The sequence below is a fragment of the Mercurialis annua genome, linkage group LG4 (assembly GCF_937616625.2).
Source record: "Mercurialis annua linkage group LG4, ddMerAnnu1.2, whole genome shotgun sequence".
NCBI lineage: Eukaryota > Viridiplantae > Streptophyta > Magnoliopsida > Malpighiales > Euphorbiaceae > Mercurialis > Mercurialis annua.
This window is the reverse complement of record NC_065573.1, coordinates 21,023,684-21,039,155: the sequence shown is the minus strand read 5'-3', so window position 1 is coordinate 21,039,155 and position 15,472 is coordinate 21,023,684. Positions and strand designations below refer to the sequence as shown.

General features: G+C 36.6%; 2 protein-coding genes and 1 long non-coding RNA gene across 3 annotated transcripts; 2 read left to right on the top strand and 1 right to left on the bottom strand.

The window, feature by feature from the left end:
• Positions 1 to 329: 329 nt before the first annotated feature.
• LOC126678431 (uncharacterized) lies at positions 330 to 3,178 on the bottom strand. The gene is made up of 8 exons (XM_056105503.1): positions 3,013 to 3,178; positions 2,250 to 2,938; positions 1,801 to 2,026; positions 1,593 to 1,725; positions 1,208 to 1,507; positions 1,017 to 1,121; positions 826 to 882; positions 330 to 740 (listed from the first exon to the last, which is right to left on the bottom strand). The coding sequence occupies exons 2-8, from the start codon at positions 2,335 to 2,337 to the stop codon at positions 330 to 332; spliced, it is 1,320 nt and encodes a 439-aa protein (XP_055961478.1). The 5' UTR covers positions 2,338 to 2,938; positions 3,013 to 3,178.
• A 6,070-nt stretch (positions 3,179 to 9,248) lies between these two features.
• On the top strand, positions 9,249 to 9,996 carry LOC126678873 (uncharacterized). The gene is made up of 2 exons (XR_007640754.2): positions 9,249 to 9,630; positions 9,757 to 9,996. It is a non-coding gene; the product is annotated as an uncharacterized LOC126678873 (long non-coding RNA).
• A 2,458-nt stretch (positions 9,997 to 12,454) lies between these two features.
• On the top strand, positions 12,455 to 14,984 carry LOC126676294 (uncharacterized). Its single transcript, XM_050370467.2, has 5 exons — positions 12,455 to 12,729; positions 12,836 to 13,074; positions 13,785 to 13,897; positions 14,118 to 14,258; positions 14,400 to 14,984. Exons 1-5 carry the CDS (start codon positions 12,528 to 12,530, stop codon positions 14,653 to 14,655), a joined length of 951 nt encoding a protein of 316 aa, XP_050226424.1. The 5' UTR covers positions 12,455 to 12,527; the 3' UTR covers positions 14,656 to 14,984.
• The last annotated feature ends 488 nt before the right edge of the window (positions 14,985 to 15,472 follow it).

The window sequence follows — 15,472 nt, the reverse complement described above, 5'->3', positions numbered from 1 at the left end:
GCCAATTCATCAGCTTTTGTCTCCAAAAGCTGATGAATTGGCGACGGAAAAGTCCGTCGCAAATACCAAAGTCCGTCGCAAATTTCATTTTTTTCGGCATTTTTCTGCCGTTTTATGCTATTTTTTTGCCGTTTTCCCCTGTCGTTTTAAATACAGTAAAACAATTCAATTATGAATTACAATCAATTAAAACTGACAAATAAATATATATATATATATATATATATATATATATATATATATATATATAAATATAAGAGTATACATATAAACGTCAGAATATAAAAAAACTGTATTACATGTTTGTAATAAAATAAACTAACACGACACTACAAAGCTGGTGTGTCGTCATCGTCTGGTGGGGTAGGTGGGCGCTGTGGCCGATACTCTGCCGGAAGGTTAGGAATCATCCTGGCAATCTCCTCGCGTATCATCTGGGCCATGTTCGCAGCCTGCTGTTCCCGAGCCAGTCGCAGACCCTCCTGAATGCCGGCCTGCACACGGCGCTCGACCTCCTCGTCTGCCTGCTGCGACGTCCTAGAAAAGCTGCCTCGCTGCACCCTGCTGCTTGGCCCGGCGTACCTGCTGCTCGCAGAACCCAACCCGTACACGCGTTTCTTCTTGTTGATGCCCTCGATGTCTAGAAACACTTGGGTCTCGTCCACTGCAGCTGGGCTCGAGGAGCTACCCTCTCCGGTCTGAGGCTGTGTCGCAGCAGCAAGCCTCTCAGTGATGGCGTCCTACAAAACAATAAAAAAGATATCAGTTTAGTTTTAAAGCAACCAAAAATGCATAACATATTACAAAGTAAACCTAATTTCTAACGAAATTTCGACAGCATTTCCTCTGTAATATGACCATCACCCATTTTTCAGGGAAGTCCTGCAAGCAAATTCCAGTATATAATCCAATAATAAACATGTTTAACAGCTAACCAACAAGCATTTTCAATCTAATAGATCATTTCCGAATTATTAAATTCAACTTAGAGAATTACAAGTTTAATAAAAACTTACAGTCATATCTTGAGCCCGTTTGTCGACCGGCTTCTTGTCAGCCTTCGTGGAGTGAAGGCGAGTGTACAACTCCGTCGCACTCGGTTTCCGGCCAAGCTCCATTTCCTAAAATAAAAAATACAATTCAATTAGTATCAAAATAAAATAAATATGTTATTTAAGTATTTTAATTACTGAATTTTAAAACAAACCATCACATCCATATGCTTCAGAGCAGAGCGAGATCCACCAGTATGGCGGACAGGTCCAGAACCGGCGCCCGCTGGCTCGCTCATACGATTTGCTCGGGCGGTTTCTGACCTTTTCTTCTCTTTCTCCGAGTTCCAGAATGCGTTCCAAGCATCCCAGATGTCCTGGGTCACAGAAATATGCTTCTGTTGTGTCCTCCTCATTCTGTGGATGTTGTCTTTGTAGCGGTTGGCTGCATGGACCATGAAGACCTGTCTAATGACCTCCTCGCTGTACGCCGCACTATCCCACCAGAACTCTTTCTGCAAACAGTACAAACATGTTGCATTAGTTAGTTTTTTCAAAAAAAACATAATTTAAACGTTACGAAGCTGTAAATTGAATTACCTGGAACTCCTGGAAGTAGAACTCCCTCTGCTCGGCTGTTAGAAAGCGCCATGCTGTTCCATTATCGAACCAGCACTTCCTAAAAATCTCCCGCATAGCCCGTGAAACAAGCCCAGAGTCGATCAACATCGTCCTGTGATTTTTTAGGCATAGTTTAGTATATATACATATTACAATTTAAACGTGGAAAACTAAATTGTAAACATACCTGCTAGGGTCCGGGTGAACCCTCGCCCTACCCCGGTCGTCCAGAACAGCCGGGGGCTCGCCAGGCTCACGCTGCTGCCGAGGCTGAACAGGTGCTCCAGCCTCTAACTGCTGCTGCTCCTCAGCAACGTTGTCATCGCCAGGAACAGGGTCTGATCCCCGTCCGCGTCCTCGGCCTGAGGCTGATCCTCGGCCTGTGCCTGATCCTCGACCGCGACCCCTCATACCTGCACATACATCAATTTTAAATGTTCGACAAACAACCAACACATTTATTAATAAAATTATACATTCCTTCGTGAAACATAAAACTATAAAATATAAATTCAAATTCAACAAGTGTACACATGAATAATATAATTAAAAAACATAAATTCGAGCAACGTTAATACATCATCTTTAACAATTGATTATGATTGCAAAAAATCTAGTGCATAAAATTTACGAAACTACTAAAGTTCTTCGCTTTCATCTTCGTCTGATGAGGATGCGATGAACTCATCTTCTGTTTCTTGTTCAGGAGGCATGAACAACGCATCTTCCTCAGCTTCTCCAGTTTGATCAGCCAAATATGTCGGATTGTCTTCTGTTGCAACAATGAGAGGATTTTCTTCTATGTCATCTTGAAAGGCCGGGATAATCCCCTCGGGCATGTCAAGCTCTGATCGCGCCTTTATCCTGCAAACTGCCCACCAATTTATTTTATCCCTTCTTTTACTCGGATATGGCAGGTAATGAACTTGGTCGGCCTGTTCAGCTAAGATGAACGGTTCATACTTGTTGTATCTCCTTCTGTTATTAATATCCACCATGTTGTATTTTTTGTTACTAATTGTGCCTAAATTTTGCGCTGGGTCGAACCATTCGCATTTAAATAAGACAGTCGTTTTCATTGGAAGCGCTGGATACTCTAACTCAATTATGTCTGTCAGAAATCCATAAAAGTCATTTTCGCTATCGACATATTGAGTTCCCCTTACGCAGACTCCACTATTCATTGTAAGTTGTTCCTCCCCATAAGCTTGAGTCTGAAACTTGAACCCGTTTACACGGTACCCCTTAAATGTTCTGACTGATCTAAAAGGTCCTTTAGCGAGACTAAAAATGAAGGGATTGGTACAGACAGTTGGATCTTGCACCTGAAGCGTAAAAGTGTATTATAAATCAGAACTTTTAACTAAAAGAATCGAAATATATTCTGTAAAATACTTACATATTGTTGAAACCAGCAGGCAAAGTCACTCTCGAACTTTGCTTCAATTTGCGAGGTGCTGATTTCAGGGTTTCCTCTACGCAACTCGCCTTCGAAAACCCTTTAGTTACGAAGAAAACAATAATTAGAAGCTAAATAATCATTGTTAATTACATTGACAGCTGTATTAAAGCTTACTCTCTTTAATTTTCAATTTCTGAACAATTCAACAGAACATATGTCCGGGCAGCAACAATCTCAGCATCTTCAAGATATCTCTTGCGGCAAGCACCCACTGATTGCCCTTGCGGCTTGAAAATCGATAGTCTCTCAACATCATCGTCGACTTCAATGTCACAAACTTCATTTCTTTGCAGCCGCTCAGGTATCATTGGGTCACCTTCTGAAAAATAATAAGCTGCAAATTTTGCGGTTTCTTCATTTAAGTATCCGCTACTAATGCTTCCTTCCACCCTCCCTTTATTGCTCACTTTTTTTTTCAGTTTTCTCAAATATGTGATTCCACATACGCCACAGTAAGTAAACATTACATGTTAATATACTGATACACAGAATTGAGAAACTTCAGTAATATTACCTTTCAAATGGGTACATCCAGCGATACTGAACCGGCCCTGCCATCATAGCTTCGTACGGTAGATGTACGGGTAGATGTTCCATGGAGTCAAAAAAGCTGGGAGGAAAAATACGTTCCAGCTTACACAATATCTTTGGGATTTCCAGCCTCATACGATCTAGATCTTTCTCTGTTAGAGACGTGGAGGTTAACTCACGAAAGAAGATACTCAACTCTGTTATAGGCTCCCACACTTCCTTCGGTAATAGCTCACAGAGAGCGATTGGCATAAGTCTTTGCATAAAAATGTGGCAGTCGTGACTTTTCATTCCATGCATTTTCATACCGATTGTATCGACACATCTGGACAAGTTGGACGCATAGCCATCTGGAAATTTTATTAACTTTATCCACTCGAGCAAAGCCTTTTTTCCGTCCATGTCCAAAGCATACATTGCCTTAGGAAATCTCCCAGTAACCGGATCTTTTGCTAACTCAGGCCGAGCACATATGTCATTCAACTCTTCTCTCGATTTTGCATGGTCTTTTGTTTTCCCGGGAATATTTAGTACAGTATTGAAAATGTTGTCGAATACGTTTATCTCAATATGCATGACATCAAGATTGTGACGAATTAGATTCGTTTTCCAATACGGCAAATCCCAGAATATACTTTTTTTATTCCAACCATAATTTTCCTACTTCGCAGCATTATTTTTCTCAGCCCCAATTTCATATGCTTTCATAAATCCCAGACTGCCCACCTCTGCCAACAATTCTTCTCCGGTTTTCGGCTGTCCGAAACTATTGTTTGCGGTTTTTCCTTTTCGGAAATGAGTTGTATTACGACGGTACGGGTGACCACGAGGCAAGAACTTTCTGTGACAGTCAAACCACGACTGTTTTCTACTCCCTTTAAGCGTAAAAGCTTCCGTATTTTCCATGCAGTGTGGGCAAGCCAGTCTCCCAGATGTGCTCCAGCCAGACAACATCGAATAAGTAGGAAAATCATTAATTGTCCACATAAGTGCCGCTTTCATTTGGAAATTCTGTCGCCTTTGAACGTCGAATGTCTGCACTCCGAATTCCCACAGTTGGTTCAGCTCAGCTATCAACGGTTGCAGGAAAATATCCATTTGGTGTTTAGGATTTCGAGGCCCAGGGACAATAACAGTTAAAAACATGAACTCATCTTTCATACACATCCCTGGGGGGAGATTGTATGCTGTCAAAATTACAGGCCATGATGAATAATTCTGCCCGAAGGCCCCAAATGGCTGAAACCCATCAGTACACAGGCCCAGTCTGATATTTCGAACTTCTGCCGCAAACTCTGTATGCAATTCACTGAAATGTTTCCACGCCGGGGAGTCTGACGGGTGACACATCTTTCCATCAACCATTTCGTGTTCTGCGTGCCACGTCATATGCTTGGCGGTGGCTTTAGAAGCGTACAACCTCTGCAGTCTCGGAGTTATAGGAAAATAAAACATTTTCCTATAAGGGACGTTAACTCGTCTTTTCACATAATTTCCTTTAGGGGGCGGTTTCCACCGTTCGTGATCGCAAATTTTGCATCGCGTTAACTCCGCGTCTGACCCCCAATAAATCATGCAGTTGCGGAAACAGCAATCGATAACTTCAACCGGCAACCCAAGACCTCTGACTATCTTCTTTATTTCAGCAAAGTTCTTTGGCATCTTGTTGTCCTCTGGGAGCAGCTCTTGTATAAATTCGGTCACATCATCTACTAAAGCTACTGACCCACTATGTCGACATTTGATGTCCAACATTTTAGCAGCTGCAGACAAGGGAGAATGTTTGCTATTACCGGGGCATACAGGTTCTTTGGCCGCACGCATCATATCATAAAAATGTTTAGCTTTATTATTCGGCTCCTCCTCCGTGAACACTACTTCTGGACCCGCAGCATCAATAACCATTCTCTGAACTGAGCTGAACTCGTCACCCCCCTCATATTCCATGTCAACGTCATACTCCGGCAGTTGTGTAACAGGAAGGGGATTTAAAACATTTCCCTCCCCATGAAAAACCCAAACTTGATAATCTTTAACAAACCCTTTCTGCAAAATGTGGAGCTTCACTGTTTCGACATCTCGGTAACTCGTATTTTTACATCCCACCCTAGGGCAAGGGCATTTAATATCGGGCCCGCTCATACACGCTGGATGGCGTAAAGCAAAATTTACAAACTCTTGGACGCGCTCCTCAAAACCAGGGTACAGCAACCCGCCCTGGAGCCGCCTATACATCCAACTTCGGTCTGTATCCATTTCTGTAGCACGGATAATTAGGAGGGTTTTCGCTCGAGAATAGCAAAGTCAATGTAATTGACTGCTTTAAAGGTATGGACCTATCCCATTCGCAAAACTGGCTCCCCTTAACTCGGCCACGATATATGCCTAGCAACGGAGAAAAATATTCGGCAGCCTTCCGGCGTCGTTCTCCTTCAGTGCGATATTTAGTATATGCGCTGTAACGCTAATTATATATTCCGCAAGGAATAAGCGTTACAAAACATATACTATACATCCACCCGGAGAACAAACGCTGGAAAACAACCGAATATTTTTCTACCGCTACTAGACATATATGGTTTTCGTGACCGAGTTACGGGAGGACCAGTTTTGCAAACTGTACAAACTGTACAATCCCGTGTCGTTCAATCTCTTGAACACACGGGACGGGAACTCTAAGGCTAGGTTTGCGATTTTATTCGGTGGGAATAAAATCGCGGTCAATTTAGGTTGAAATTAATATCATTTCATAATTTAATTAATAAATGAAAACCTAAATTTAAAAAATAATACTTACTTGTTGCAGAGCAGAACCGCAACAAATATCGTACGAATGTGGTAAGACCGGTGAGCAATCGACAACAAGCAACCTGTCAGGTTTCGATATTTGGTTATTACATATTGGTTTTTGATAAATTTATTTTTTAAAAAAAAATGGGCAACACTTACCCTAAAAAATGAGCATCACCACATTTTTAGGGAAAGCCTGCAAAAAACATTAAAATACACAAACCGCCATATACAATACACAAACCACCGTACTACTTAAATTTAATATAATTACCAATTTAATCTAAAAATAAACCTAAAATTTAATCATTTAATTAATTAGCGCCTAATCTAACAAATATTAACTAAATAATAATAACTTAACCTTATTTAAAATAATTAACCAAAAAAGTAATAAAATTTACCAATTTAAACTAATAATATAATCTAATAATCAAAGTAAAATCATTTCCCTAGCAATTAACCTAAAAATAAAAAATTAACAATTTAATTAACAACCTAATTTAACTATACATAACCACAATTTATACAATTAATTAACCTATATACACAATTTATTAACAAATTAATCTAATTATTATATATATCAACCTAAAAGTCATTTAATTTGCGATATTATATAATTTAACTAAGTAAATTATTATTTAATAAAATATAATTTCTGTAATTTAATAGTTTAATTAACTAATTAATCAACTAACCTAAATTAACAATTAACCTAATTATTAATATAAATAAACGATTAACTTAAAATAAAATGAAAAACAAGACTAACCTTTAACTGGGAATTAGTCGGCAGCGGCAGCAAAAGCACAGCGACGAACGGCAGCGGCAGAAAGAAGGACGGCGACGAATGGCAGCGGAAACGGCGTGCGGAGGCTGGCAGTCACTCCAATTATTTATCAAAAAAATAAAAATAAATTGTAAAAACCTAATAATCAAAAAACTAACATAATGTTGGAGAGGAAAGTGCAGCGGCGGCAGAGAGGAGGTGCAGCGGCGGCAAACCAGAGAGGAGGTGCGGCTCCGGGGAAAGGAAGGGGGAAGCGGCTCCGGGATGGGGAAGACGGCGGCGTCTGATGGGGAAGAGGCGGCGTCGGATGGGGAAGAGGGCGGCGTCGGATGGGGAAGAGGGCGGCGTCGGCGGCAGAGAGAAGGTTTGTAATTAAAATGGTAACTGGTGAAGGAAAAGGAAGGCTGTGCGTTTCATTTATCTCGACGATTAGCGACGGACACTAATTTCCGTCGCTAATCGTCGAGATAAATGAAACGCAGAGTTTTGGAAAACAATTTAGCGACGGAAGTTAAAGTTCCGTCGCTAATCAAGTTCCAAAACGATGCGTTTTCATCACTTTGTAAATTAGCGACGGACATTAGTATCCATCGCTAAATTTTGGCAAAAAAATAGGCGCCTGGCTTTCCCTCCAAAAGCCCGCCAAAATTAGCGACGGATTGGCGACGGAACGGCGTCGCTAAATTTGGCGGGCACACACCCGCCACTTTTAATACGTTTTTGGCGACGGATTTGGCATCTGTCGCCAAATCCGTCGCTAAAACTGAACATTAGCGACGGATCTTCTGTCTGTCGCTAATGTCCGTCGCAAAACAGCTGTTTTTTAGTAGTGTTGATCCATAATTAAAATAATTGTAAAATATTTCTAATTGATTTTTTTTATTTATTTTTTGCCCAAGATAACAACATATGGATATATAAAAAAGAGGTCATCTCCTAAAGATGATGAGCAATTTTTAAGCAAAAAAAAATAAAAGTGGACTTGGCAGCTACTAACTGAACCATCCAAATACACATTCATGTAACAAATTAGAATAGTAGTAATTTTCTAGAATACATGTTTCGGCATTTTAATTACAACTTTACATTGCAAGTTTTGACTTTTCTTTTCTGACTTTTTTTATTTACGAAAAATACTTTTTTTTTTAATTTCACAAATACCTTTTTCGGTTTCCAATTTAGGTTTTCGTTTTTTCGGTTCGGTCGACCGAACCGACCGAATTGACCGAACCGACTGGCAATTTTTTTTATAGTGTAAGATTAGTGTATATATAGTGTTAATTTTTATTTTTTGTAGATTTTTTTTCCTGGAATTTTATTTTTTTATTTTTTATAGTGTAACAGTAGTGTATACATAGGGGTGTAAACGAGTTGGGCTACTCGTGAGTTACTCGAGATCGACTCGAAAAAAGCTCGAGATCGGCTCGAAAAATTCGAGTCGAGCTCGAGCTCGAGCTCGAGTAGCTCCATCTCGAGCCGAGCTCGAGTACCATTTACTAAGGCTCGTGAGGCTCGCGAGCCTAAACGGGCCTAAACGAGCTTGTTATAAATTAATAATAATAATTTCATTATCATTATATTAAATTTTTACACCTCTAAATTTAGATATGCATCATAAAAATTGGTTAAATTGTATAATATATAGTGAACAATAATTAAAATACATCAAATCTGATTTTTTTAATTATTATTTTTATTTTTATTAAATTCAACTCGAGCTCGAGCTCGAGCTCGAGTAGCTCGAATGTTGTTCGAGCTCGAGCTCGAGCTTCAAAATTAAAGCCCAGTCGAGCTCGAGCTCGAGCTTGGCCTAACTCGGGCTCGGCTCGGCCCGTTTACACCCCTATGTATACATAGTGTTTTTATGGTGTTTATATAGTGTAAGATTAGTGTATAAATAGTGTATATATAGTGTATAAATAGTGTATATATCGTGTATTTTTAGTGTATTTATGATATTTTCTAGTGTTTTTTGTGGTTTACACCATGAAACACTGCAAATACACCATCAATATACTAACTTATAAAAGAGAAGCAAAAAACACTGTACATTGAACAGTGTTTTATGCTTCTCTTTTATAACCCTTGAGGCTTTCACTTTTAGTTTTCCAGTACTTGGTTTTTTAAGTTATTACTTCATGTGATTGAGTCCCTATCTGTCTTTTCATTCAAATTGAATAGCATGTGAGTTTCTAAATCCTCCCAAAAATACCCTCACATGGCCCCTTTTTAGCTTATGCTCTCTACCCTTATATGGAAAAATAGTGAGATTCTTATTTCACATGCTTGTGTCAAGATATCATTGTTTGCCCATTACTGTCAGAAATTACATTAAAAAACGGGCAAAACTTCTTGAGGAAGTAGCTTCTTGAAGAAGTAGCTTCTTGAGAAAGTCTATCCAGATTATTCAAATGGTTGGTTGAAGAGTATATAAGTCAGAGGTCGAATGGAGCATCCACTTTCCATTTCTTCCTTCATTAGATTAGAATTTATTTTCAGTTTTTATATATTTGTTTCATTAGTAGCCATCGATTAATAATTGATGAAACTTCTCTAATTTGTTTCAGGATTTTCTGGTCAAGTTGCTCGAGGCATACTTCGTGGTTAATGAATCTTTACAAGAAAATAGTCGCAGTGGAAGCATGGCGGTATTAATCATCTTCATAAATGGACTTTCCTAATAAAGTACAGTTAACATATGCACATACAAACAATAAGATAATTTATTGTTTTGTATTCAAAAAACTATGTTTGTATTTTGTTGTTAGACTATATATTAATTGTTTCAGTTTCATTTTTGTTACCCAGACTTTATTGCTTAAATTGCACATTTTATCAATCATTAAACTATTGTTATCATTTTGTAACTAAATATTTTTGTAGTTTACTCATTTGGGGAAGTCCATTTTGTATTATATTTGCCTATAGACTATAGTTTACATGTAATTTGTTAGATTTCTGTTTTTGCTACTAAGATTTCAAAACTCAAAATGGGATATAATCAGATTTTTTTAAAACAAAATCAGTACTAACACTTAACTCATTATTTTTGGGAAAATTACACTCTGCACTTTTTTTTTTTCAAGAATACGCTTTAACTTGGTGCTGTTTTAAAAATACTTCTTTTTTAAAGAAATTCAAAAATATCTCATTTTTCAATAAGCTACCAATAATCTATCAAAAAGCTATGCAAAAACGTATTTTTGAGAAACATACAAATTAGAGCGTACATTTACAAATATTTAGCTGAAAATATATATTTTTGTAAAAATCCCATTATTTTAAGCAATGAAATTTCACCTGTCGCAATACTAACGTACGGTTGAACTAATTATTTAAACTGCCCAATCTTTTTTGAGAATTAAACTGCCCAAATTTTATTGTAAATAAATTGTTAATGAAAAAACAAGGCCTAATCACTCAAAAACCCCTCACCTTTAAACTTTTTTTCAATTCCACCCTGACGTTGAAAATTTGTCAATTTTACCCACTTTTGAATTTTCCGTTTTCAATTGTACCCCAATATTTTAATTTTTGTTAATATTTTTACTTAAATGATGAAATCATTCAATTAATTAAGTCTAAACATGAAATTAAATTCTTTTTTATTCAAAAAAGTACAAATAAGTCCTTTATTTTTAAAAACTAACTAAAAACCATAATCAAATTAACACTAATTTAAATTCTTAATTAATTTAACTAAATTTAAATAAATTTTAAAAATATACAATCAATATATGCGAGACATGGAGAATGTTTTAAACAAATTTCCAAACGCAAAAGACGTTAATTTAATTTTTCAGGGTACAATTGAAACACAAAAATGCAAAATAGGGTAAAATTGACAAATTTTCAACGTCAGGGTATGATTGAAAAGGGGCTAAAAGGTCGGGGTTTTTTAAGACATTAGGCCAAAAAACAAACATGCCTACATTTTAGTTTCAAAACTCTATTGATAACCTATGATTGAATTGAACTACTACTATTTACAAGTTAGACAGCTATTATGATAAGTAAATTGTTAAGCACTACATTAAAACTTTGGTGCCCTATAAAATTGTTTATTAGAGCATTTTCACTTCTATATTAAACTAACATGTATAAATTTTTGAAACTGATAACCTAAAAGTGTTCCTTATTAACGGCATTTAAATCATGCAAATATGCAATGTGGGTTAACAATATTTTTATACCAAAAACTCTAATTTTCCAGTGACAACTCGTCATCCTATTCCAAGAGGTCAAAAAGCTGAAACTCGACCGGATAGTTATCTTTAAATATGCTTTTATCATTTTTTTATGAATGTTTTTATCATATTTGTTTATTGTAATATAAATTAACTAATCATGCTTTTAATTATGTTTGATTGTTCCTGTTTATTTTTGCGTTTTCTATTTGAAATGTTATTTGACTTTCTAAAAAACCGAAGCAACGCGAGGGTAAATGTACTAGTAAACACTATAAATGCACTATAAATATACTAAAAAGGGCAAAAATACACTATAAATAAACCAAAAATACACTAAAACATAAATATATTATAAAATTACCACAAATGCACCACAAATTAATTTGTTTTTACAAAATCAGTAGCAATAAACAATTTAAGAGAAAGATAAAATAAATAATTATATGAATATTAGAACAATTTTATAAACAAAAAATTATAGATCTATAATAATTTATTTACAAAATATTTAAATCATTATAAAAAAACCTAAAAAATTACACAAATCTAAAAACGAGTTGAGAAATCCATAATGCGAACGGAAGAGACGAACAGACTTGCGCGAACGGAAAAGATGAACGGAAAAACGACTGAAAACTACGAAAAATCCATCGAGGGTAGAAGAACGGAAGCGCGAATGGAAAAACGAACGGAAAAGACGAACTGAAAAGTAACCGGAGGAGAAAAACTGAAAATCAAATGAAAAAGAAAAAAAAAGAAGAGAGAACTTTGAGAGAGAAGATAGAGAAAAAAGAGTGGTTATGTAAATGTTTTAACCTAAAATGAGATAAGACTTCTTTATATAGTGGTGATTTTTTGGTAAATAAGTTAACTTATTAGTTAATGTAGGAAATAAGAGAAAGATTGGTCAAAATAATATAAATACTTTGTAAAAAACAGGTATTAAAAATAATCTCATTAAAATACGAGAGCGTGAATAATTTGTTAAAGGAACGGCAATAAAATAAAACGATAAAATTTAAAAAATGAAATTATTTATTGTTGAACTTGGTATAGACTAAACTGAAATATCAGGATTAATTTCTCTTTATGTTGAAAACCGCATCTCAGCATCTGATCTGCTGTTAATGCGGTCTGTCGAGTAGTCAATGAGTATGGCAGCGATTAGAAACAAACCGAGTTTGAACCTGCTGACTCGGTTCCTCCACAGGCGAACTTTACAAACCCTAGCTTTCGAAGAGGTCCAATCTTCTTCCTCGGCTTCAACAGCTTTTATACTCCACGGCCTCTTAGGGTCCGGCCGCAACTGGCGTTCCTTCTCTCGCAATCTCTCTTCTTCTTTATCCTCTGGTACGGTTTAATAGGTTCCATATTTGCTTTTAATTAAATTTTTATATTTTAATTGAATGATGCCATTTTTAAATTGTTGCTGTAAAATGTTTGATAATGATAACAGAATGGAGAACGGTGCTTGTGGATTTGAGAAACCACGGGAAATCAGCTGATATCGAAACGCTTAGCCCGCCTCATGACATGTATAATGCTGCTAAAGATTTAAGCAATTTGATTGTCTCAAAAGGTTGGGATTGGCCTGATGTTGTTGTTGGCCATTCTATGGGAGGCAAAGTTGCTCTCCAGTTTGCTCTCAGCTGTGCTCGTGGCGATTATGGTCATTCCGTTTCATTGCCTAAACAGGTTAATATAATTTTTTATTTATTCATAGACATGTATATGCTTTATTGCAACTTAATTTCGAAAAAACATATGAAATGTTAATTGAATTGTGTTAGTCTGTTTTCAGAAAGAAATGAAATCAGATAGTATTGGCATAGTATTAATGTAGATGGAGTATTGAAAATGAGTTTGCTGCATTACCCACTTGTGACCTTAAGTTATGCTTTCATGATCTTGTCTTTGGCGATGGACGACCAACTCCATAGCTTTGTCCTTGGCTAAATTTGGAACTTTCGGAGGGTGGATATTATATCATGCTGGCTCTGGCATGACTATGTTATATAAATCCTTAGTAGTTAGATACCGATTCTGGGCGCTGTCCAATTCTATGTATCAAAATCTATACTAGTTGGTTGTGTATGGTGCTCAAGTGATTCGTGGGTGATAGCATTTATTTTTCACCTAGTAGTTTTATTGTATTCTCATTGGTCGTGAAATGTGCATCTCATTTGTTTATTTCGTTCCACCTAGTTTATTTTGTCATACTGTTAAGTCGCATATTGGCTGACAGGTAAGTGAAGCTGAAATAGCCAGCTTAGTTATAGCCATATTGGTGACTTGTGGGTCTGGTTATTTGTTTTTTTCTTCTTGTAGAGATTGATAATAAAAGCTTTATTTGCACAAAAATAAGTTAATTTTTTTTTGATATTTTACTTCCTGATGCAGAACAGCTTTGGGTTTTGGATTCTGTCCCTGGAGAAGTGAGCCCTGAAAGTAGCGATGGAGATGTAGAGAAAGTTTTGAAGACCTTGCAGGGTTTACCTCCATCCGTGCCTTCACGCAGGTAAATCTTCTATGCTTGCTTTAGTTGCTTGTTAAAGCTTTGGTTAAAGGCATCAGGATGCAGGTTCTATGATAAACAAACAAATTTGGGTTATGTTTTAGGTTAATTTTGTTTCATTAATTTGGAATAAGAACAAAAACAAGTGGTTGGGATGTGTCTGTCTTTTCTCAGCCCTTGTTCATTTTGTAGATTAATCTCAATTCACATGTTTCTTGTGCAGGTGGCTTGTGAACCATATGATCGAGCTTGGGTTCTCAAAGTCCTTATCGGAATGGTTAGGTAGCAATCTTAAGAAATCTGGAGAACAAGAGACATGGGCTTTTAATCTTGAAGGAGCTATCCAAATGTTTAATTCTTACAGGTACATCATTTTTCATAATCAATCGCCTTTAAATGACATCTTTCTGTTGCTACAATATGACTGTTCAAACATTTATATCTCTTTGCGTCTCCTTCCCTATTTCCTCTTGTTAGTTTAAAGAATAAATGTTAATGTCTCCAGGGAGACATCTTATTGGTCTCTGTTGGAGCATCCACCAAAGGGAATGGAGATAGGTATCGTGGTTGCAGAGAAGAGTGACCGTTGGCAACCAGATGTAATTGAGCGACTTGAACGCCTTGCAAACAGGGAAGGAAGTGAAACTGAGGGTAAGGTATCACTTCACGTTCTGCCAAATTCTGGGCATTGGGTTCATGTAGATAATCCAAAAGGTCTTCTTGAGATTGTAGCACCTAAGCTTGCATCCCTTTCAACATAAGTTCAATGATTAGTGGCATTATTTTGCTCTTATTGTTGAATCCTTGTACTGTTGTGATCATATTGTAATTCAACATCTTGAAAAGATCATTTGTTTTTTTAAGTAAATTTTTATTCTTTCACTTTGCAATCGCGGATAAAGGAATGGAGGTGTTCAAGTCCGTGTTCTCCAGTTGTGAAACAATGCTAAGCTGTCCGAAGAAGCATGGTTCTAGCCTTTGCCATTGTGGTGCAAGCTTTCAACTTTTTTGCATTTAATTTGTAGCTTAATCATGGCATTTGTGATGATGGTGAGATGGAACTAATCGAATAAGTGGTGTGCTTTAGCTATGTATTTAAGTACTCGTCTTGTTTTTATTGTTTGAAGGCTTAAATGCTTCAAAAGTCACGAGCTATAGCGTATTTTTGGTATTTAACACGAACTTTTAATTTTAGCATAAAAATACATGAAGTATCAAATTTTTGCAATAATAACATCGGTATCGCTTTGTACATAAAACATTACCGTTTTTGACCTAAAATGACACCGTTTTATACGTAAAACGGCATTGTTTTGAACGTAAAACGGCACCGTTTTTAAAAAAATGCAAATATAGTCTTATATGTAAAAATTAGATATTTTGTGTATTTTTATGCTAAAATTAAAAGTTCGTGTTATATACCAAAAACACTCGAAAGGTTGGTGATTTTTGATGCATTGAAATTTATGAAAGGATTGTCTCATTATAGTTAGGGGTGTTAACTAGTCGAGTATTGAAATGGGGATTGTTTCTTTTTTTTTTCCACAGTCGGAGTTTCATGTTTATATATATAGTAGA